The sequence below is a fragment of the Hevea brasiliensis genome, chromosome 11 (assembly GCF_030052815.1).
Source record: "Hevea brasiliensis isolate MT/VB/25A 57/8 chromosome 11, ASM3005281v1, whole genome shotgun sequence".
NCBI lineage: Eukaryota > Viridiplantae > Streptophyta > Magnoliopsida > Malpighiales > Euphorbiaceae > Hevea > Hevea brasiliensis.
The window spans coordinates 11293948-11318825 of NC_079503.1; the positions used below are offsets into that span (position 1 = coordinate 11293948).

At 33.6% G+C, this 24878-nt stretch overlaps 2 protein-coding genes across 2 annotated transcripts; both read left to right on the forward strand.

The window, feature by feature from the left end:
- Positions 1-515: 515 nt before the first annotated feature.
- On the forward strand, positions 516-3998 carry LOC110640665 (probable E3 ubiquitin-protein ligase RHG1A). Its single transcript, XM_058129280.1, has 5 exons — positions 516-1943; positions 2925-2975; positions 3246-3332; positions 3552-3695; positions 3867-3998. The coding sequence occupies exons 1-5, from the start codon at positions 516-518 to the stop codon at positions 3996-3998; spliced, it is 1842 nt and encodes a 613-aa protein (XP_057985263.1).
- A 7106-nt stretch (positions 3999-11104) lies between these two features.
- LOC131170418 (nicotinate phosphoribosyltransferase 2-like) lies at positions 11105-11730 on the forward strand. Its single transcript, XM_058129464.1, has 2 exons — positions 11105-11366; positions 11568-11730. Exons 1-2 carry the CDS (start codon positions 11215-11217, stop codon positions 11713-11715), a joined length of 300 nt encoding a protein of 99 aa, XP_057985447.1. The 5' UTR covers positions 11105-11214; the 3' UTR covers positions 11716-11730.
- The last annotated feature ends 13148 nt before the right edge of the window (positions 11731-24878 follow it).

Below are 24878 nucleotides of genomic sequence, written 5' to 3' on the forward strand. Positions count from 1 at the left end.
TGTTTCATCGTGTGATAGGTGTATGAGTGGGGAAAATGAAGAGTCGAAGTATCAGCGTGTGTAAGTTAGAGTTTGGGAAGATAAAAGTTGATTTCCAGTAGGGCAACTTGTTGCACGAAATTGTTCAAAGTTTTAAACCTATTGATTTGATGATCTACTGAGCTGTAGCAGGCCAAGTGAAAGCTAAGACCTATGTGTCAAATTTGCCATGTAGTAGATGTCAACAAGTAAACCTTTTAAGTAGTTTGACATGCTGTAGTTTATGTCAACTTATCTTCGTGTTTATTCTGTTGCTAAGTAAATGGCATACCATGTTGCAAATTCATTTTGTGTGTTTGTGAGTGTTCTTTTGCTAGGGAGGATGCCAATATCTTAATCCTTAAATGAAAATCATTTTACTATTTGCATGATTGCTTCTAATGTAGTTGCTTTATTCTCAGGCCTGGTGAGAGGTCCTAATTCTACTGCGACTTCTTTGGGTGATTAGCTTCTGAAGAGAAAACCTGTTGGTCACAATGCAAGGTCAAGATAGCACCTCAAATGCATTTCCAGGAGCCTTTTATTTGCGTTATAGGCCCAATGGCATCAATCTTCGATGGATTCAGAATAATGAAGTTCCAACTGATGCTTCTGTTTATGATGGTCATCCTGTTATGGTTCAGATGCGTCAATCTAATTCTAGCATCAACAACCATAACCCTGTTCAGTTGCAGGATTCATTAGCTGAAGATGATTTACCATCTAATGGGATGTCTAATGGGATGGATAAATCTACTTCTGGTGTGAACACTCAAACTCTAGCTCAATCTCAAGATTTATTAGTTGAGTTGCCGTCTTCCCCTGTTGCTGGCACTGGAATTGTTCAAAGTTTGGAAGAAAGGCATTCTGGGTCACTAATTAATCCCTTTCAACTTAATGTTAACATGAGTCCAGGAAATGGCCAACTCACAAATAGGTCATTGCCTTTGCAACAGGCTAGTTCTAGTGTTTTCCCTCAAAACATAGAAAGAAGAGCACCTGAAGATGAGCAGTTGGGTGCTGGACTTGTGCTTACTTTAGAGACAGCTCCTGTTATGCATCAGCCTTCAAGTGTTACAGCAAGTGGGCTTGGAGCTGGTGCAGGGCCAAGTGATACCCATCGAACCATAGGTGTGGTAGGAGAAACTCAGCACTCCCAAAGAACTATGAATCATCAAGATTTTGTGCCAACTAACTTGGCAACATGGACCACGAATTCTCTTCCACAGTTACCTGCTCAACCAGCTATTTCTTTATCATTTGATTGTGTTCCAAACACTAGCTCAGTGATTGAAATAGTTCAACCTACTCCTCCAATGCAACAGCCTGTCGGTGTTTCTTATTCTTCAGAAAGTATGCAACCTTTCCAATGGAATGCTGTCACCAGTTCAAGAACTGGTCTACCCTTCACTTCTACTTATATTGTAAATGGAGGAGATGCATCACTTGTTGAAGACAACTCAAGGAATACTCAAAGAAATGGCATGCTTCCTTCTGAATTTCAAAGGGGAAATTTGGAACACATGTTAAGAAACCTTAACTTTGTCCCTGAGACAAACTCTCCTGGAAATATTGCATTCAATTCAAGAAATAGCTCTACTATACATGTTCGCCAATCATCCACTCCCATTCAGTCCCCCCAACACAACATAGCTCAGCAATATGAACAGAGAATCACAGCAATCCCAGAAGTTGTCAATTTGATAGAGCCACAAGGGCAAGGTACTGACCACCCACGACATATGGGTGATCTTATTGTTGCAAGACAGAGGGAATTATCAGTGAGAGGTAACAATGCAAGGCCTTCTGATATACATCTTAGGTCAGGATTGATAATACAAGCTGAGAGACAAAGTGGTGTTCATCCTGAAGTGCCAGTAAGTTCTTTGACCACTAGTCAGATGATAAGCGGACTGCTATATGAGGTATGCATGTAAACTGTCTTCTTAGTATTAAAAGATTTATAATTTTTGGACATTGATGCGCAATTAGTTTCCAATTGAGTTGAATGGCAAAGAAAGATCCATATAGTCAATCCCAACTAGTTTGGAATTAAGAGTTAGTTGTTGTTGCTATTTGAGTTGGGGTTGATAAAGTTTGCATTTTAAATAGGCCAACCAAACTAAAAATATATTTTTTTTTCTCAAAACTTATGATAAGAAATTTTTGCTACTTCAGATGTTATCTAGATAAGATTACATGAACCAAATTCATTTGTTGGGAAATTCTCTCCTTGGCACCACTACTTTGCTTTTCCTTTATTGCCTACTCACAATTGTGGAACCTACATGAATGCAGGCCCACTTTTTTTATTATTTTTTTTATAGAGTCTGAGGATTTCACATAGGGATAGCAAAAGAACTCAAAATGATGCCTGGAGTATTAGATATAATAACTAAGTACCAATAGTTGAAATTTTACAACAGGCTTAGCCAGGGCATTTTATCTTGACGAAGAATCAGCTTTGGGGCTGATATGTTTTACACTTTCGTAGCTGTATATACTTTAGTTATGAAAATCACTTTATAGAATCTCTTTTTTTAATCACATGTAAACAAATGACTCCTATTTAGATTATGAGTCCTAAAATTGGAATTGAATGAACAAAATAATCAAGACAATATAAAGATAATATTTGATTAGAAGAATGTATAAATGATCCAAACAAATTCTAGGAAAAAGAACTTTTATATTTGTTTCTTTTCTTTCTTTTTTTTTGTTTACAATTCCCTAATTTCTTCTGTTTCTATTCATGTGTATGTATATGTTCGCCTCATAATTAGTCCAATATTTGTGTAGCTCAAATATGCAAACTGAATTGATTATTTTTCATTATTTGGTTTCTTCATTAACAAGCGAACCATCATCTACTTGGTTTTTGTTTTGCTTATTCTTGAAATTATCAGGTTCGCAATGCTTTGCAAATTTTGCGCAGGGGTGGCTCCTTACAGCATGAGGTAGGATCTAGATAGATTTATGCATGTTTTTATCTCAAAAACCATTCCATCAAGGCAAAGCTGTTATCTAATTATTTTTAGTTTTCATATTAAAGAATATAAAACCATTGCCGGCATATCTTGCTACAATTGCATGGGAAACTATGACTTCTAATTGTTAAATATTTATTTATTTTTATTTTTACTTTTAATGTAAGAACAATGGTGTTCAACTTCTTTGAATTGATTAAGAGTCGATTTATCATTTTTAAATATTTAATGGTATGCCAGGATTTGCCGATGATCAACTATACAGTGTCGCATGGTCTACCTGAAGATTCTGATCTAGATCAAGAAATAGAGGATGAAATGACCGAGGTAAATTACAAAAATACGACATTTATGGCTATCATTTTTGGATGCTTGATTTTAGATGCTAATTTGAATTAGTTTAACCTTTAAAATTAAAGTGAGTAGAAGAATCCGTGACAAATAGTAATCAGAGTTGGTACTTAGTGTTGTCAATTCTTTGTTGGACACTACTTCCTAAATAATGATTCACTGCTTCCTAACCTGAAAAATGATTCTGTTGTTTAGGAACTAGATGAATTAGAGGAGCTTATGATAGAGTATCGCAGTGGACTAGCTGGGGCTGTTATTGAGGCCCACATGAAGCGGCAAAAGTATGAAGCAAATGTAGTAGGGTCTCCTCTGGAAGATGAAAAATGCTGCATCTGTCAGGTGAGATCTGTTCAATACTTCGTCCTTTTGTGCGCAAGTTGAAAATAAAAATAAACTCGCACGTGTAATCCGCGGTTATATATATGGTTAAGTTTTATTGTTTATTTGCAATTCCTTAGATTTTATTAAGTTTGTTTAGCAAATAATTCTGTCCGCCAAAATCATTTGCAGGAGAATTATGCCGACGGCGAAGATCTTGGAAAGCTGGACTGTGGGCACTACTTTCACTTTGACTGCATTAAGCAGTGGCTGAACCAGAAGAATAACTGCCCCATCTGCAAAAAGAAAGCGTTGCAAGGTTGAGATTGTTAATTTGGGCAAATTATTAGATACTCCCAGTTCACCCTCACTCATCGAGGTTGTGGATTCCATACCTTTAAATTTAGAACATAACTGATTTTTTGTAAGCGATGGGTGTAGTATTTATTATTCAGTGTACTGGGTGTACTCTCACTTACAGAATTGTGGATCCACAATTTTAAATTTAGGAAATAACTAATTTTTTTGTGAGTGATAAGTGCACCCAATAATTTACGTTAATTTCAGGGTTTTTATAAACTAGAGACTACAGGACAAGCCATTTCTATGGATTATCTTTCTTGGCATCTTTTATTACATTATGTTCTTTTTATTTTTATTTTCTTCTGTTGAAGACTTTGCATTTCCATTCAGTCTTAGGGTTTCGTAAGGCACACATTCGCGTAACAAAGGGCTTAGGTAGCTAGGCCTTCTAAACTTATCTTTTGCGGTTAATGAACCTTGCTTGCACCTATTTCATTGGTTTTGCTATGTTTTTCGCAAGTTTATTTGGTATCCCTAATCCCTGTATCACTTCTATTTGAAAATAGAAGGTTGTATTTGGATTTTAGGATTTGAATTTCAAATGTTTGATTTAAAATTTAGAATTTAAAATTCATAAATTTAAATATATTTTATTTCGTTAATAAAAGGAATTTCCATAAAAAAATCTATAAGTTGGGATATTATGTAGGGCTGATATATTTGATTGTATTGGAATGCATGTAGATTAGCTATCTGATATGCATGCAATTGAAGAAAATTTGCAGGGACAAAGTTTTGCCATAACATTAACTTAATGCAGATCATTCAGAAAAGATTCCTTCGGGTAGGCAGGATATGCCACATTGTCTTTAGTAAAATAGTGTGTTTATGGCAAGGGTTTCGGACTCTGTCCATTTTAAGAGTTTACAATTTAATTCTTGTGCACTGTATGAGTGTGTAAGTTAAAAAACATAAATAAATATACAAAACATTAATATTTAAGTGGTTCATCCTCTCCACGTAGCAACGGAGCCAGGAATTCAACTGAGGAGGGTCCAAAATAAAATATGTAATTTGTAAAAATAATATACATAAACAAATATAAAGTGACAAGAACGAAGGAAGGGGTGAGGTGAGGTGAAAGTGAGAAATTACAGAAAAAATGGGTTCTTTTTTGTCAGTAGAGTTGTGAGAATGAGTGATGCAACTATTTTTTTAAAAAAATTTAAGATTAGGGAGTGAAATTACCAATAAGCCCTCAAAATTTTTCAAAATTCCAGGGGGGCCCAGCGCCCCCCTTGGCCCAGTGCTGGCTCCGTCTATGTTTACGGGCATGCCATCTTCCACAATTAATAAAAGTAAATCATCATTACAATCCATATCTAATTACACCTAAGAGAACCTTTACATCAAACTACTCATCGTAAATATATTAGTTAGTCTTCTCCGTCTCTTCTAGATATAATTCAATATATTACTATTTTAACTACTAAAGAGTGTTTTCAACTACAATGGGTTATAATCTCTTTCTCTTGAATTATACCTTTCTCCATTTTAGGTTTTGAATATTTCTCCCACTCAAAAAGGATTTTCTAAATCAACTAAAATTTTGAGTCATAAACCTTACATCAACTAAGGTTGAATTGAGTTTAATATTAAATAAATATTAATTATATTATAAAATTAATGGAAGCCATAGCTGTAACATCACTTCCCTTTGACACGGTCATCTAATTTGAAGGAAAACAGCTCTTTAAGTGCATGTGTGGTTGGAAGAGACTAGAATGAAAGTTGAATTGAGCTGAATTTCTAATTATATTAGAATTAAAGGATTTCCACTATAATTAGAAGTGTAATGGAAGATGTAATTTGGCATTTTGTCCATGGCGAGTAGTTTTTATCCATTACTAATAAAGGCTCTTGTCCATTGTTGTCTTATAAAAGAGAAAAAAGTTTCGATTAAAGATGAATAAATGATATAAAATTCAAAAGGAAATATTATTGTCTATTATGACTAGTTATTATTAATATAGTTAAAAATACTTTTGTGATGTATAATATGGTTAAAATACTAAATATGTTAAATTATAACCACAAGAGGATAAGAGGGCATGGTTACCAGATTTGTTTACTTCCTTTCGATTCTGCCATCTGAGTTGCGAGTTTCAATTCACATAACATTTGTGAACCAAATAAGTGAGATGGTAAAATTGAGACTAGGGATGGTAATGGATCAGATATTTATGGGTATCCGACTAAACCCTAATAGGACAGGTTTTAGCAACATATAATTTAGTTTGGGACGGATTTAGATTTAAATAGAAATATCTAGATTTGAATCAATTCAAGTTTTATATGTTGGGTATTCATTATGTGAATCCTTTTATATAACTAATTAATTAAATATAAAATATATACTTGTTATAATAATTTATGTATATATTATATTTTAAATAAATAAAATTTAAATATTTTATAAAATTATTATATTTTTAAAATATAAATTATTAATAAAAAATATTTATTATATAAATTATTAATTAAAATATATAAAATTGAACGAATTCTTATAAATTTTTATATATATTATATTTTAAATAAATATAATTTAAATATTTAATAGAATGATTAAAATTTTAAAATATAAATTATTAATAAAAAAATATTTTTATATAAACTATTAATAAAAATATACAAATTAAATAAATTTAAATATTTTTTAAATAATAATAATTAAATTTTAAAAAAATTTAAATATTAAACATATTATTTAAATTTAAATTCAAATAAATTAATTTTTATAGATATTTTATCTATTATAATTACTGAATGGATCTCTAAAAGGTAAAAGTGTTTGAAAAAAAAAAAAAAAGTTGTGAAGAAAAAAAAGAAAGGAACAGTAGACATAGATGTCTATGTCAGTGGACGATTGGCCTTTCCGCTTTTAATAAAATCTATGTCAGTGGGTGGGTACGAGTTTGTGCCTTGAGAAAGTTCTCATAAATATTAAATATTTGATTAATTTATTATTAGAAAGGAAAGAGCTTTCATAAAATATAAATTTTAATAATTATTAAGTATTTAAAGTTATCCTATTAATAATTAATTATAATAATAAAAAGATTTTTAAATTTTAAATAATATTTATATTATATTAAAAATATTATATTAATTAATTATATTAAATTAATATTTTTATTCTTATAATACATCCATAAATTTAAAATATAGATTATGCCATATAAATATAATTCACATATTGAGTAATATAATTTATATACTATATATGAATAAGCGTATATCAACTAAGTTTAGTTTTCATATATTCTATATTTTGTTAAGCAGTGTATTATATATTTGTATCGGTTTAAGAGTATTATATTTTAAGTAATTATGTGAGATTAACTAATTAATATATTTATTATGTGCATATTTTAGTGAATAATTTTTTTAAATATAACTAGAATGATAGGTAAATAATTTTAAACTAAAGTAGTTAATTTTATTTTAATGGTAATGGAAAATAGCATCTATGTGATGTGGTTACTGCACAGCGCTCCAGTTTTTGTTTTGGCATCATTTCTGGTTGAACAGAGCCAGTATCTTTATCTTCTATGCTTCAGATGATGCATGCAAGGAAGAGAACGAACTGCTAAATTTGCTAGACACGCCCAAGTGGTTTTTATATATGTGAATTCTGACAAACGCTAGGTAAACTATTTTCCTTTCCTCCGATTTTAATACAGTTCAGTTATATTCTCTTGTTAACGAGTCACCAATTAAATAGTGCCTTTAATAATTCTTTGCAAAGCAAACATGGATTCTAATAGAGCAGAAAATGAAAATCAAAAGAAATGAATGATTTATTGAAAAAAAATATATTTTCGTTAATAAGTAATTATATTCAAACATTTTAATTTTTAATTATATATTTCTATCTTTAAATTTGTAAAAAATTATATTCAAAACTTTAAAATCAATTTTATGATTTTGAATATATGAAACATTGATTAATAACAAATAAAAATAATTTATACTCAATATATTTTATTATAATTAAAAAAATTAGTCAATTGGGTGTTTTATACTCAATATATATATATATGTCAACAGTCAAAGGCCCTGGTCAGAATTCAACGTTCGTTTTCCCCTTCTTTACTTCGCATATCCATCAAAGGGGATTTTTAGGGATGACTGGAAAGTCAACTTTCCATCTTGGACAAATTCATTTTCATTCATGCATTTTATCGAGTATTGAAGAACATGAGGGTGTACAGCAAGTTGTGACTAGAATTTCTCTCTTCTTCGACTTCTTGACGTATCTAACGTGAAAACGCAACTTTGAAAGAAAAAAAAAAAAAAAAAAAAAAAAAAGAGGTGAAAACGCAGCATAGGCCTTGTCGCTATTGTTGTTGAAGGATCCTTCAAATTCAAATGGGTATTACAATTATTGATTTTATTAATTTATCTTTAATCACAATTGCAAAATTTTGTGGGACTCAACTTATAATAAATTATGTGCTATTAAATTTAAAAATCAAAATTTAATATAATAGACCTCACTTTTTATTCTAATCGAGTTATTTTTATATTGTGATATTACTGTAAGTTTTTATCTAAATGCCAATGATTTTAATAGAGTAAACGTACTTTATTAATGGTTGTTTCTCACAGAGAATTAATGGTTTTTTCTTATATTTATAGACTATAAGTTAAATAGGCGTTATATCTATCCACAATAATATTGGATATTGGGTTGTTATCTTAAGATTCCCTCTTAAAGATTTTGTCTTATTATTAACTGGTATTATTGATGTTCGGTATAAATGATACTCAGCTTAGATGCTCAATTTACGTAGCGAAGGCTTTAACCTGATCAATTTTCTTAACTCTCTTCTGCTCAATCTAAGTTTTGTTCAGTCTAGATTGCCCTAGTGATCTTATACTCTATCTTTAGGGAGAAGAAAAAAAGGTCTTTAAATTATGGATGTATCACAAATTTTGAATGCCGCAGGCTCTTTTCTATGGCACTTTCTTGCTGTTTTATATATCAATGTCTTGCAGTCATTACCTTCCTAGTAAACATTATATAATTAACAAATTCAAACAATGAACTAAGTTGCGAACTATCATAAGAGGAAAAGGAATATTACGCATCTTATGGCAACTAAAAATAAATAAAAATTTTGTCCCAATGCACCTGTCTGATTGGCTATCAGTATGTAATAAGACCATTCTACCAGTTTTTGTAAGCCAAGATTTGGCATATTCTCCATTCCTGTTCATTTGTTCTATTAGATAATTGGAGCTTCTTGGACGCTTGGGGCTAAACATGCCTATGGTCCGAGTTCGGTTTGGAATAATCAAAATAAAATTTAAAATCATTGAGAATTGTTCTCTTCACAGATCAAACGAAATTAGATACTCACCGTCTGCTTAGGGCCGTCCAAGTTTTTGTCTTAGCCTATGTGTTTGCAGGCCGCAGGACAACGGCTTCTTCTTCACCTGAAATTTATCCAGTTGAATTTCTGTTCGGCACTTCTTTTCGGAGGAGTATATGCATATGGGATATATTGTATTTTAGTAAGGAAAATTGAGTCACCCGAACAATCCTAATTATCCATTAAAGATCTTGGATATTGTATGTATTTTTATCTTAAATAAAACAAGAAATTTTATGTTCTCATCCATTTATTAAAAGAAAATGCATTTATATTAATGCTTTATTTTTATGATAAGCGAAAATTTAAATTTTTATAGAAAGTAAACCATTTTAATAATGTTCTTGTTTTAAATTGAATATTTTAAACAATATTCACTCTATACAGTAATTTAAATATTTATTCACTAAATTTCCACATTAATGCATTAAAAATTTGATGTTGCGCTCCAAATTGCATGTTAGATTTGGACTGGACCACCACGCATGCCAGTAAGCCGGGTGGGGGGTTTGATCCTTCACATCAATATGATAGCATCGGCTTTACTCGTAACTGAATTTATTACGAGATATCTCAGTGTACATCAATGGGGACTTACTTTAAATTTAATGATAGGTCTTCTTTTATGTAAAAGAGTTAAATCGAGAATAATAATTAATAATTTCGAACTTAAGTCTTTAGAAATTATTATCGTTATATTTAAAAAGTTTTTTTTTATTTATTAAAAAAAATATTTTAGAATGGATCCAAAAGAAAAGCTGAATGGCAGAATGGACTAGAAAGAAATTGAAAAAGTGAGTAGCGATTTGTACAAAATTGGGAAAAGATTTAACTTTTATTTTTTTATATAAATTATTTAATTTCGATTTGAAGTGCATGGCATTTTTTTTTTTTTGTTGCATAATGGACATAAATCAAACTTAGTATGGAGTGAAAATCTAGTTATGTTCAAAATGATGATTTTTGTGGTTATTTTGTTTTGACCACTCTTGGAATGGTGATAATAATTGTTCATCTTATAAATTAAAAAAAAAAAGAAAATTTATAATTTGATCTCTAAATTTTAATTTACATTATATTTTAATTTTTAAATTTTAAAAATTAATTATTTAATTTTTATATTTTATATATATTATATTTTAACTCTTAAATTTTGATAAATCTATTATTTAGTTATTTAATTTTAATATATAGAATAATTTAATCTTTATAATTTTAATATTTATAATAATTTTATATAAATTAATTAAATTATTTTATATATTAAAATTATAAAAATTAAAGTTACAGTATGATATAATGTAAAATTTAGAAACTAATTTTTTAAAATTTAGAGATTAAATTGTAATATAGGATTAAATATAGGAATTAAATAATTAATTTTTTAAAATTTAAAGACTAAAATTTAGAAATCAAATTATAAATTTTTCATAAAAAATTAAAAATAAAATATTAGAAAATCAAAGTAAATATAGAAAGCACAAAAAATAGAAATTAGCATTATCTGGTATAATTATCATATCTATACAACAAAAAAATATTAAAAATGTAAAAAAATTAAAATAAAATATGAATTTTCCGATTCCCATTTCCTTGTATCTCTAGCCAAAAAAAAAAACCACCTTGGCTTTTGACGGTCTTTTCTAAGCCGAAGCTTGTGTCTCCTCTGTCTTCTTCGTCACGCTCACGTGTTTCCGCTTTTAAAGACTCCCTGTATATATATGCGTCGCTGAGCAAACAAGCGAAGCAAAAATCACAAACGATTCCTGAATACTAGTGCCCTAGAAGGAAAAATAATGGAGGTGAAAGCCAATGGTCCGAATGATGAATCGGGTCGGATACCGGACGGCCCAACGAATCCCATGGTCACGCCTCTTTTAACGGATCTCTATCAGTTCACCATGGCTTATGCTTACTGGAAAGCCGGCAAGCATCAAGAGCGAGCTGTGTGAGTGTTTTTTTTTTTTTTTTCCTTCCTTTAACTCTGTTTGTTTGCCTAGAAAATCGATAAGGATAATTGAGAAATGGAAAGATATAAACTCAGTTCAGTAGTTAAATCTTTTTGTTTTTTTGATATGCAAATGTTGTTGTTGTTTATTCTTTAGCTGCTATAATACGAGTTTTCTGTGTATTGCATTATTTTCTTCAGGTTTGATTTATATTTTCGGAAGAATCCATTTGGTGGTGAGTATACAGTCTTTGCTGGATTAGAAGAATGCATAAGGTTCATTGCTAATTTCAAATTCACCGAGGATGAGATCTCTTTCAGACTGAGATGGACATTTGGAAAGGCCTAGAAATATCAGAGGCATCCTTTTGTTTCCTTTAACCAGGATGAGCTCTTTGCCCGTGGTTGTTCTTTAAACTTGCACCCCATTCTATGGCATAAATTTTTTATTATCAGAAATTAAGTACATAATTTTATAATTATGGTAGAAAGGTAGGTTTGTTTTATATAATTTATAACTATGATTATTAATTTTCCTAATATTAATTAGATTATTATTATTATTATTATTACTCCTCCTAGTTTTCCTATTATTAATTAAATTATAACTATTATCATAAATTTTTATTATTATTAAATGTCTTATAGGTCTATCATCAATTGATATTGTAAAATTATTAGGAAAATAAGGGCAAATGGAATAATATGAAAAAAAAATCTAATGGAGCGCCACTTGTCACTTTTTGGTAAAATTTATTTTGAGATCAATTTTATTATATTTAGATAGATAAATGCATTTTTCAATGGCTTTAATTTTTTTTTTTTTAGTCTAAAACATGGGTTCATAAGATGCCTAAAATTTTCCCATATCATATATGTTACTTGGACTAGAGTACGGGTGTCAAAAATGGGTACATACTTATGAACTTTCTAAATAGAAAATATGGGGATATGATTGCGTGAATATGTATCGGACGCATATTTCATGTCATGTCCTGTGTTTTGTCGTATCGACACAGGTATGGGTGGGCAAAATGAAGAGTCGGAGTGTTAGTATATAGAAGTTAAAGGGCAAATGGAATAATATGAAAAAAAAAAATCTAACAGAGTGCCACTTGTCACTTTTTGGTAAAATTTATTTTGAGATCAATTTTATTATATTTAGATAGATAAATGCATGTTTCAATGGCTTTAATTTTTTTTTTTTTTTAGTCTAAAACATGGGTTCATAAGATGCCTAAAATTTTCCCATATGTAGATATGTTACTTGGACTCTAGTACAGGTGTCAAAAATGGGAACATACTTATGAACTTTCTAAATAGAAAATATGGGGATATGATTGCATGAATATGTATTAGACACATATTTCATGTCATGTCCTGTGTTTTGTCGTATCGACACGGGTATGGGTGGGCAAAATGAAGAGTCGGAGTATTAGTATATAGAAGTTAGAGTTTGGGAAGATAAAAGTTGATTTCCAGCAGGGCAGCCTGTGGCATGAAATTGTTCTAATCTTTTAAACCTATTGATTTGATGATCTATTGGGCTGTAGCATGCCAAGTGAAATCTAAGACCTATGTGTCAAATTTGCCGTAGTTGATGTCAATAATTAAACCTTTTAAGCAGTTTGACATGCTGTAGTTATGTCAACTTATCTTTGCATTTATTTTGTTTTGAAGTAAATGGCATAAAATGTTGTAAATTCATTTTGTGTGTTTGTAGTGTTCTTTTGTTAGAGTGGATGCTAATATCTTAATTCTTAAATAAAAATCATTTTACTATTTGCATGATTACTTCTAATGTAGTTGCTTTATTCTTAGGCCTAGTGAGAGGTTCTAATTTGAGTGTGGCTTCTTTGGGTGATTAGCTTCTGAAGAGAAAACCTGTTGGTCACAATGCAAGGTCAAGATAGCACATCAAATGCATTTCTAGGAGCCTTTTATTTGCGTTATGAGCCCAATGGCATTAATCTTCGATGGATTCAGAATAATGAAGTTCCAACTAATGCTTTTGTTCATGAATGTCATCCTGCTATGGTTTGGATGCATCAATCTAATTCTAGCATCAACAACCATAACCCTGTTCAGTTGTGGGATTTATTAGCTGAAGATGGTTTACCATCCAATGGGATGTCTAATGTGATGGATCAATCTAGTGTGAGCGCCCAAACTCCAGTTCGATCTCAGGATTTGTTAGATGAGTTACCGTCTTCCGCTGTTGCTATTGTTGGAATTGTTCAAAGTTTGGAAGAAAGGCATTCTAGGTCACTAATTACCCCCCTTTCAACTTAGTGTTAACATGAGTCTGGGAAATGGCCAGCTCACAAATAGGTCAGTGCCTTTGCAATAGGCCAGTTCTAGCATATTCTCTCAGAACGTAGACTTAAATCCAACATTTGACAACCCCACCATTAATGTCAATCTGAATACAGTGACGAGTTTGCTTTTTAAACCAAGTGGATCATGCATTAATCAAAATCCATTTGCTAATGATCATTCTAATTCTAGTTCTCTTGTGATTTCTTCTGGAATTGCAGAATATATAGTGAAAAAAAATGATGGTGGAGAAGGTTGCTCACTAGATGGCAGGCGTCTGTACTGTAAAAGAAAAACACCTAAAGATGAGAAGTTGGCTGCTAGACTTGTGTTTGCTTTAGAGGCAGCTCCTGTCATGCATCAGCCTTCAAGTGTTGCAGCAAGTGTACTTGGAGCTGGTGCAAGGCCAAGCGATATCCATCAAACCATAGGTGTGGCAGGAGAATCTCATTATGGATAATGCATTGATCAAAATCCATTTGCCAATGATCCTTCTAATTCTAGTTCTCTTATTATTTCTTCTGGAATTGCGGAATATATAGTGGAAGAAAATGATGGTGGAGAAGGTTGCTCACTAAATGGTAGGCGTTTGTACTGTAAAAAAAAGAGCACCTAAAGATAAGCAACTGGGTGCTGGACATGTGCTTGCTTTAGAGGTAGCTCCTGTCATGCATCAGCCTTCAAGTGTTGCAGCAAGTGGACTTGGAGCTGGTGTAGGGCTAAGCGATATCCATCAAACCATAGGTGTGGCAGGAGAAGCTCAACACTCTAAGAGAAATATCCATCTGAGAAGAGCATCTGAAGATGAGCAGCTGGGTTTGCTTTTTATACCAAGTGGATCATGCATTAATCAAAATCTATTTGCTAATGACCCTTCTAATTCCAATTCTCTTGTGATTTCTTCTACAATTGCAGAATATATAGTAGAAGAAAATGATAGTGGAGAAGGTTGCTCACTAGATGGCATGCGTTTGTACTGTAAAAAAAGAGCACCTCAAGATGAGCAGTTGGGTACTAGATGTGTGCTTGCTTTAGAGGCAGCTCGTATCATGCGTCAGCCTTCAAGTGTTGTAGCAAGTGGACTTGGAGCTGGTGTAGGGCCAAGCGATATCCATCAAACCATAGGTGTGGCAGGAGAAGCTCAACACTCCCAGAGAAATATTTGTCTGAGAAGAGCACCAGAAGACGAGTAGCTGGGTTTGCTTTTTAAACCAACTAGATCATGCACTGATCAAAATCTATTTGCTAATGACCCTTCCAATTCCAATTCTCTTGCAATTTCTTCTGGAATTGCAGAATATATAGTGGAAGAAAATGATGGTGGAGAAGGTTTCTCACTAGATGGCAAGCATTTGTACTGTAAAAGAAGAGCACCTGAAGATGAACAGTTGGGTATTGGACTTGTGCTTGCTTTAGAGGCAGCTCCTGTAATGCATCAGCCTTCAAGTGTTGCAGCAAATGGACTTATAGCTGACGCAGGGCCAAGCAATATCCATCAAACCATAGGTGTGGCAGGAGAAACTCAGAACTCCCAGAGAAATATTCGTCTGAGAAGAGCAACTGAAGATGAGCAGTTAAGTTTGCTTTTTAAACCAAATGGATCATTAATTGATCAAAATCTATTTGCCAATGATTCTTCTAATTCCAATTGTCTTGTGATTTCTTCTGGAATTGCGAAATATATAGTGGAAGAAAATGATGGTGGAGAAGGTTTCTCACTAGATGGCAGGCGTCTGTACTATAAAAGAAGAGCACCTGAAGATGAGCAGTTAGGTATTAGACTTGTGCTTGCTTTAGAGATAGCTTTTGGAGCTAGTGTAGGGCCAAGCAATATCCATCAAACCATAGGTGTGGCAGGAGAAGCTCAGCACTCCCAGAGAAATATCCGTATGAGAAAAGCACCTAAAGATAAGTAGCTAGGTTTGCTTTTTAAACCAAGTGGATCATGCATTGATCAAAATCCATTTGCCAATGATCCTTCTAATTCCAGTTCTCTTGTGATTTCTTTTAGAATTGTAAAATATATAGTGGAGGGGTTGTAGCTTGGTTTCTACCATTGAGTTTGGTGTTAGACAAATATAACATTTATATCTAGATGTTTTATGTATTTAAGAATTTGAATCTTTTTAAAATATTTTTTTATTGTCTAAATAAAAATTTTAAAAATATGGGCAACCAAATTTTCAATTTTGTTAGGTCAATAAAACTAATCTTTTAAAAATTAAAATATAGACTCATTAATTTTTTGTTAAATTGGGCCAATAAAAAAATTTTTAAGTTATTAGAATATTGGTCCATTAAAGTTTTTGCTTTATTGGGCCAATAAAAAATATAAATTATGAGGATTATAATATTTATATATATGGAGCCAATGACGGATATAGTAACTAGACCTAGGTATTTTATGTAGATCACTCACAATTTAATTCTTTTGAAAATCTTTTTTATTACGTAAAATTTAATTTAAAAAATATTGGCTCCCAAATTTTCAACTAAGTTGGGCAAAAAACAATAAGTTTAATAAGAGCTCATTAAATTTATTATTTTTCCTTGTTGGGTTATTTTTAACATGGGATTGATTTACCAAATTATTAGTGTCTTATCAATCATGTAATTGAAATTTTTTAATCAATCTCATTTAGTTTGGTGATTTGTAGCCACATATTCACATCAAACCTATTGGTTCTAGAAAAACTTTTAATTTTCTTATTGTTTAAATCTAGATTTTTTATGATTTCTCTAGGAGTGCAGGGCCAAGCGATACCCATCAAACCATAGGTGAGGTAGGAGAAGCTCAGCACTCCCAGAGAACTGTGAATCATCAAGATTTTTTGCCAACTAACTTGGCAACATGGACCACTAGGAATTCTCAACCATAGTTACCTGCTCAACTAGCTATTCATTTATCATTTGATTGTGTTCCAAAAACCAGCTCAGTGACTGCAATAGTTCAACCTACTCCTCCAATGCAACAGCCTATCCCTGTTTCTTATTCTTTAGAAAGTATGCAGCCTTTCCAGTGGAATGATGTCACTAGGTCAAGAACTGGTCTACCCTTAACTTCTACTTATACTCTAAATGGAGGAGATGCATCACTTGTTGAAGGCACCTCAAGGAACACTCAAAGAAATGGCATGCTTCCTTCTGAATTTTAAAGGGGATATTTGGAACACATGTTAAGAAACCTTAACGTTGTCCCTGAGACAAACTCTCCTTGAAATATTGCATTCAATTCTAGAAATAGCTCTACTACACATGATCACCAATCATCTGCTCCTATTCAGTCTCCCCAACACAACATATCTCAGGAATATGAATAGAGAATCACAGCAACCCCAGAAGTTGTCAATTTAACCGATCCCAGAGGCAAGGCAGTGACTACCCAGGACATAAGGGTGATCCTATTGCTGCAAGACAGAGGGAATTATTAGTGAGAGCTGATAATGCAAGGCTTTTTGATATACCACTTAGGTCAGGATTGATAATACAACCTGAGAGATAAAATAGTGCTCATCCTAAAGTGCCGATAAGTTCTTTGACTACTGCTCAGATAATAAGCGAACTGCTATATGAGGTATGCATGTAAACTGTCTCCTTAGTATCAAAAGATTTACAATTTTTGGACATTGTTGAGAAATTAGTTTCAAATTAAGTTGATTGGCAAAAAAGGATTCATATAGGCAATCCCAACTAGTTTGGAATTAAGAGTTATTTGTTGTTGTTATTTGAGTTGGTGTTGATAAAGTTTGCCTTTTAAATAGGCCAACCAAACTAAATATATATATTTTTTTCTAAAAACTTCTGATAAAAAATTTATGTTAGTTTAGATGTTATCTAGATAAAATTACATGAAACAAATTTATTTGTTGGGAAATTCTCTCCTTAGCACCACTATTTTCCTTTTCCTTTAATGCCTACTCACAATTGAGGAACCTGCATGAATGCAGGCCCATTTTTTTTTCTTATTATTTTATAGAGTCTAAGGATTTCGCATAGGGACAGTAAAACAACTGAAAATGATGCCTGGAGCATTAGATATAATAACTTAGTACCAAGAGTTGAAATTTTACAGTAGGTTTAGCCAGGGAATTTTATCTTGATGAAGAATCAGCTTTGGGACTGATGTGTTTTACACTTTCTTAACTATATATACTTTTAGTTATGAGAATTGCTCTATAAAACCTCTTTTTTTAATCACATGTAAATAAATGATTCTTATTCAGATTATGAGTACTAAAATTGAAATTGAATGAACAAAATAATCAAGACAATATAAAGATAATATTTGATTAGAAGAATGTATAAATGATCCAAACAAATTCTAGGAAAAAGATCTTTGAGATTTTTTTTTTCACAATTCCTTAATTTTGTATTTTTTTTTACTAGTACTTCAGATTGTATAAACCTTTTCTTCTGTTTCTATTTATATGTATGAATATGTTCGCCTCATAATTAGTCCATTATTTGTGTAGCTCAAATATGCAAACTGAATTGATTATTTTTCATTATTTGGCTTCTTCATTGACAAGTGAACCATCATCTACTTGTTTTTTGTTTTGCTTATTCTTGCGCAAGGGTGTTTCTTTACATCATGAGGTAGGATCTGGATAGATTTAGGCATGTTTTTATCTCTAAAACCATTCCATCAAGGCAAAGCTGTTATCCAGTTATTTTTAGTTTCCATATTAAAGAACATAAAACCATTGTTGGCATGTCTTGCTACAATTGCATGGAAAACTATGACTTATAATTGTTAAATAAGTTTATTTATTTTTATTTTTACTTTAATGTAAGAACAATGGTGTTCGATTTCTTTGAATTGATTAAGAGTCGATTTATTATTTTTAAATATTTGATGGTATGCCAGGATTTGCGGATAATCAACTACACAGTGTCACATGGTCTACCTGAAGATTCTGATCTAGATGAAGAAATAGAGGATGAAATGACTGAGGTAAATTATAAAAATAAGGCATTTATAGCTATTATTTTTGGGTGCTTGTTTTTAGATGCTAATTTGCATTAGTTTAACCTTTAAAAAATTAAAGCGATCATAGAAGAATGTGTGACAAATACTAATCAGATTGGTACTTAGTGTTGTCAATTCTTTGTTGGACACTGCTTCCTAAACTAAATAATGATTCACTGCTTCCTAGCCTAAGTAATGGTTTTGTTCTTTAGGAAATAGAGGAATTAGAGGAGCTTATGATAGAGTATCTGTAACGCCCTCATTTTAGGTAGTTTGTGCATTCTACTGTTCTGACGACTAATATCTGTTTGGACAGCCAGGATGTCTCGAACTACACTCAAACTAGAGTGAGCAAATATAAATTGACTGAATACAGACTAAGTAAAATTAAAGAAAAGTAAAAGAAGCAAAGTACGATCAAGTTAAACGAGCCGGAGTCACAGCGATGGGTGACCGTACAGGAAGTGACTGTTAAGACAGTTGCTGACCCCAGACCTGTGAGGAACCCTAGGAAATAATTTTTGAGACTTAATTAAAGGTTTATTGAGGACTAAATGACATTAAAAATGTCAAAAGAAATTCAAAAAAATCGGTACAGACCGAAAATAATCCGATGAGCATAACGAAGGGCATTTTGGTCATTTTAACCCCAGAGTTGAATTTTGACCTAAGTATCATTTAAAATGAGAGAGATTAAAATACATAAAATAAATTAAAACATGAATTCATGCAAGGGAAAAAGAAAAGAAAAGAAAAGAAAGAAATAAAATTTAAAATGCATTTATGACATAAGCATGACATAAATGTGATGTAATTAAAAACCTATAACCAATAAGAATTAGACAAGCCTATATAAATAGAGACAAATTCATTTAATTATCAAAAAGAAAATCTCATCTTCTTCATTCTTCTCCCATGGCCGATTCACTCCATTGAAAATCTCCATTTTTTTTTCTCAAGCTTCAAGCTTGATTTCCCTTTATTTCCACCCCAAAACCCTTAAGTGTCTTCACTAAAATTTGTCCCCACACCTTGGAGAAACTAGTGGCAGCCATGAATTGAAGAAATTCTTAGAGTTTTCAAGATCAACTTGGGTCAATTCAAGGTTGGTGCCATATACAAGCTTCTTTTCTTCTTTAATCCTTGTTAGCATAGTGAACTAAGTTAAAATCTCATGAAATTGAAAGAAAATGACAAGTATTTGATAAATCAAATTTTTGGCAGTCATGAAAAGAGTGGGGATTTGATAATTTTGATAGAATTAAATTGCCTATTAGAGTTATTAATGAGCATATGTGATAGACAAATTGATTGGATATGAGTTTGATATGTGTTTACATGAATTGAGAAATGTTAAGTTAGGGTTTTGACCTAACTTTGGGAATTTTGTGTTGTGACTTGAAATTGATGATGTTGAGACCATTTGTTGACTAATTTAAGTGCCATGAATGTGAACTAAAGTTTGGAATTTTGGTGGAATTGAAGATTGGAAGTGTTGTTTCATGTGTAGGAATTCTGGACCTATGAGTCCACCAAGTTTAAATAGCCATAGGTAGAGTTATGTTGCTCCAATTGGTGTGAGGCCAATTGAAGATGAAACGTAGGACAATTTGCCACATTTTTCATGAAGAGACCATGCCCAAAAACTATCCCTAACCTGGCCTAAAATTTACTTGAATTCGGGTAACCCTAATATGGACCTAGAAAAATGACCAAATAAATAGTAAATGTTCAAATGGCCATAACTCACACTAGGAAGGATAGAATGACCTGATTCTTGAACCATTGGAAAGAGTAAACATAGGAGCACATTTTTCATGAAGAAAATAGAACCCAGATCTGCTTCTAACCAAGTCAAATTGTTAGCACAAATTAGATCAATAAAACTGTCCAGAACTAATCTGCCCAGAATTTATTGGACATAGGCTTATCCGACCAGTTTTGGCAAAAAGGCCATAATATGGCCTACAAAATTGCAAAAGCAATGAAACCAATGCCAAAATTTTTATAAGACATAGATCTATAATATTGATGTTTTGACCAGAACTCAAAACCCAAGGGAACTAAGTCAAATTGTTAGAACAAATTAGTACACCAAATCCTGGAATTTGCCTCAACTACCACTTGACCCCTTAATAGAATTTATATCATATTTTCATTAGGAAATCCCAAATGGGATGAGACAAACTGTTATAGAAACTTAAGAGATATGGCTTCAACTTTGATCCAGAAACTTTTCTTAAAATTTGAGTGTAAGAAGCCTAAAATGAGAGTCAAACCCACTGACCTGAACCTGAAATCCTGTAGACACAGTACACTAAGTCCAGGCCAGTTAATTTTCTATAATTAATTCTATAAGACCTGAAAAATTGTACTTCAAAATTCTGAGTAATCATAAGACATAGGGTAACAGCTTCTATGAAGAACATTAGACACAAAAGTGGCTGTAACATGTCCAAATAATCAGGAAAAAATTAACTCCAGAATCTACCTGGTTGTCACGACCCAACCTATGGGCCGGACCGGCACTAGGACCTGGGCCAGCCTAAAGCCCCCGAGGCCCGTAGTAAGCCTAACTGTTCATTAACCCAACTCTAAGGCCCATTGGGCCCAAATTCAAGAAAACAAACGGACAGAGTCCGGCCATAAAATGGACTTTCCAACGGGAAGTTTTCGACTCACCCGACCTGTAAACACAATAAACCATCCATTGGGGAGCTCAGCTCACCCTCCACATACTCATCAACATAATAATAAATGGGAGCTTAGCTCCCTCATCCAATCCATCAAAACAGACTTAAAATATTAAGTTTACAGGTCCAACATGAATATAATATTACAGACCAAATTCAAATAATTACTGCTAACACATGCGGAAATTCTAGGAGTAAATAAAATTACACAAATATCGATAAACAACCTGCGAAGTATAAAAGCAGGTTAACCCAGAATAAATATCCTCCTGTGGCCTGTAAAAATTTTTGAACAGGAGTGAGCGTTCGACTCAGAGAGTAAAATATCAATTTTAACCATAATCTCTATAACTATCTAGAACTAATGCACCCTGTAGAGTGAAATGCAACATCAACAACATTTTCACATCATAACATCAAAAAGGTAATTTGGAGCACTCACACACCCTGTAGTATCAATCATAACATATGGGAGCTGATCCCCTATACAGCTCTCTTAAATCCAACTTTGGTGCCGAATTACTCAAGCTCGGACTTCCACTTAATAACCAAATCGAGGGTCCCAAATTACTCAAGCCGTGACTACCCTCGAAGGATCGGGTCCCAATTACTCAAGCCGTGATCGCCTGGCCTATCCATAGTCCACACCACATCACACGCTCGCCAAATCACGCACACTGCTCCAAATTACCACAACAACATTCATGGCACATTAACAGTTATGAATGCAACATAATTCGTGCCTAGAGTTTAACTACATAAATATATGCATATAAGTGATGCATGGGCATGCTTGAACATATAATAATATCGAAATTACAATTAAAATTAATATTCTACTCACAGACTTGACGGCAATCACTGTGGCGGCTGGGCGGAGGAAGAAGGCTGTCCCGGCTCACCTGACAATTATATTACAATTATTTAATACAAATGACTCAATACAAATCAAGAAAAGACCCAATACGTCCTAAGTCGTGCCGAAAATCCGGCAGAGTCTCCCCTATACCTAGGACCTACCCAACCTGCAAAAGGGCTCAAAACACACTTCTATATCCACAATCCATATATATACAACACAATCACATCACACAGCCCCTCCTGGGCCCATCAAATCAATCATTCATCACAATATGTAAAATTTCAATTTAGTCCTTATAATTGATCATTTTTGCAAAAACTGCTCAAATAAGCTCTAAAAATTATAAAACTCTGCCCCGCTGTCCTTAGAAATATTACTAAGCTATTGCAAAAAGAATCGTAATTTTCTAAGCTACCACGAATATTTTATGGATTTTCAATCCTATTTAAGCACTAGAAAATTATGAAAAAGCAAGGTTCGGGTTTACCTCTGCCGATTCCGACTTCGGGAACGCGCTCGGGATGCCTGACAATGGTGGGGTAGCCAAAACCTCGATCCAATTCGGAGACTTTTCCGTAGTGGTCTGTTCGCCGGAAATTCACAGATCCGGACAACTGTCGAATTTCCGCGAATTGAGGATACCTACACGAAGCCCAATAATAATATATAAAAATCAGGGGTGTTACATTCTTCCCTCCTTACAAAAAATTCGTCCTCGAATTTTACACAAGGCAGAATAAAATATATGATTACACATTGAACAGATAAGGGTACTTGCTACGCATGTCCCGTTCTAACTCCCAGGTGCACTCTTCCACTAACTGACTCCTCCACAAAACCTTAACCATAGGGATCTGTTTTGATCTCAGCTGTCTCACTTGGTAGTCCACTATGGCTACAGGCTGCTCCTCAAATGTCAAGTTCTCTTTAAGCTCTATCACATCCAGCTGTAGTACATGAGAAGGATCGGGAATGTATTTCCTGAGCATGGAGATGTGAAACACGGGATGAACGTGAGAGAGGTTGGGTGGTAGCTCCAACCGGTAGGCAACTGCTCCAACTCTATCAGTAACCTCAAAAGGTCCAATATACGGAGGTGCCAACTTGCCCTTCTTTCCAAATCTCATAACTCCCTTCATCAGAGAAACCTTCAGGAATACATAGTCGCCTACTGCAATCTCCATATCCCTCCGTCTGGGGTCTGCATAACTCTTCTGCCTCGAAAGTTTGTTTTGCTCCTCGATTAAAGGAACTATCTCTGAAGTGTACTGCACTAAGTTTACATCATGCACCTTCGCTTCCCCCATTTCTGTCCAACACAGAGGAGAACTACACTTTCTTCCATATAGTGCCTCATAGGGCGCCATTCCTATGCTGGAGTGATAACTGTTGTTGTAGGCAAACTCCACCAAAGCTAGCTGATCATCCCATTGACCTCCAAAATCCAAAACACTCATGCGAAGCATGTCTTCCAGTGTTTGGATTGTCCTTTCTGATCGTCGATGCATGTCTCGAGGGTGGAAAGCCGTACTAAAGTTCAACTGTGTGCCAAGTGCCTCTGCAACTTTCTCCAAAACCGAAGTGAATCAGCCCTCTCGAGATATTATGGAAGTCGGAACTCCATGCAATCGACTATTTCTCGAATGTAGAGCCGGACATACTGTGCCACGAGTATGTAGTCTTCTGAGTAAGAAGTGAGTGATTTGGTCAAGCGGTCTACAATTACCCATATCGAATCATATCCTCGCGTGGTACGAGGCAACCCACAAAATCCATAGTGATCATTTCCCACTTCCATTCTGGGATAGGGAGCTCTTGCAACTTCCCTGACGGTCTCTAGTGTTCAAACTTCACCTTCTGACAAGTCAAGCACTTGGACACAAAGTCTGCTATGTCTCTCTTCATGCCATTCCACTAATAGCTATCTTTCACATCATGGTACATCTTGGTGGAACCTGGGTGGACACTGTACAGTGTGTAGTGTGCCTCTCGCATGATTTCATTCCTGAGGTTGTCCACATCGGGCACACATATCCTAGAACCTTGCACTAGGGCGCCATCATTGGCAAATCCGAACTCACCACCTTCACCTTGCTATACTCTTTCTATAATCTTCATCAATTATTGGTCTCTGTGCTGGGAAACTCTAACTCTGTCCCTCAAGTCTGGCCTCACTGAAAAGTGAGCCAACAATACCCCCTCATCTGAAAGATCTAGGTAATCATCTCTGCTGAAATGTGCGCCAAACTACCAGAAGATTTTCTGCTTAAAGCATCTGCTACTACATTGGCCTTCCTGTGGTGGTACCGATGGGGCAATCATAGTCTTCCAGAAGCTCCATCCATCTCCTCTGTCTCAAGTTTAAATCCCTCTGTTGGAAGATGTACTTCAAACTCTTATGGTCGGTGTATATCTCGCACACTTCACCATACAGGTAGTGTCTCCAGATTTTTAGTGCAAAGACTACAGCCGCCATTTCCAAATCATGGGTGGGATAGTTCTGCTCATGCCTCTTCAGCTGCCTTGAAGCATAAGCCACTACTTTTCCATTCCGCATCAAAACACACCCTAGGCCAACTCTAGAGGCATCACAGTACACGGTGTATCCTTCACCGCTCATAGGTAGTGTTAACACAGGGGCAATGGTTAGACACTCCTTATCCTCATCATTA

Bases quoted from the DNA above. Each gene is read 5' to 3' on its own strand.
- LOC131170418 (XM_058129464.1), top strand. From the start codon at position 11,215: ATGGAGGTGAAAGCCAATGGTCCGAATGATGAATCGGGTCGGATACCG. The intron at 11,367-11,567 runs GTGAGTGTTTTT...TATTTTCTTCAG, and splicing joins AAGCATCAAGAGCGAGCTGT to GTTTGATTTATATTTTCGGA.
- LOC110640665 (XM_058129280.1), top strand. From the start codon at position 516: ATGCAAGGTCAAGATAGCACCTCAAATGCATTTCCAGGAGCCTTTTAT. The intron at 1,944-2,924 runs GTATGCATGTAA...TGAAATTATCAG, and splicing joins TAAGCGGACTGCTATATGAG to GTTCGCAATGCTTTGCAAAT. The intron at 3,333-3,551 runs GTAAATTACAAA...TCTGTTGTTTAG, and splicing joins TAGAGGATGAAATGACCGAG to GAACTAGATGAATTAGAGGA.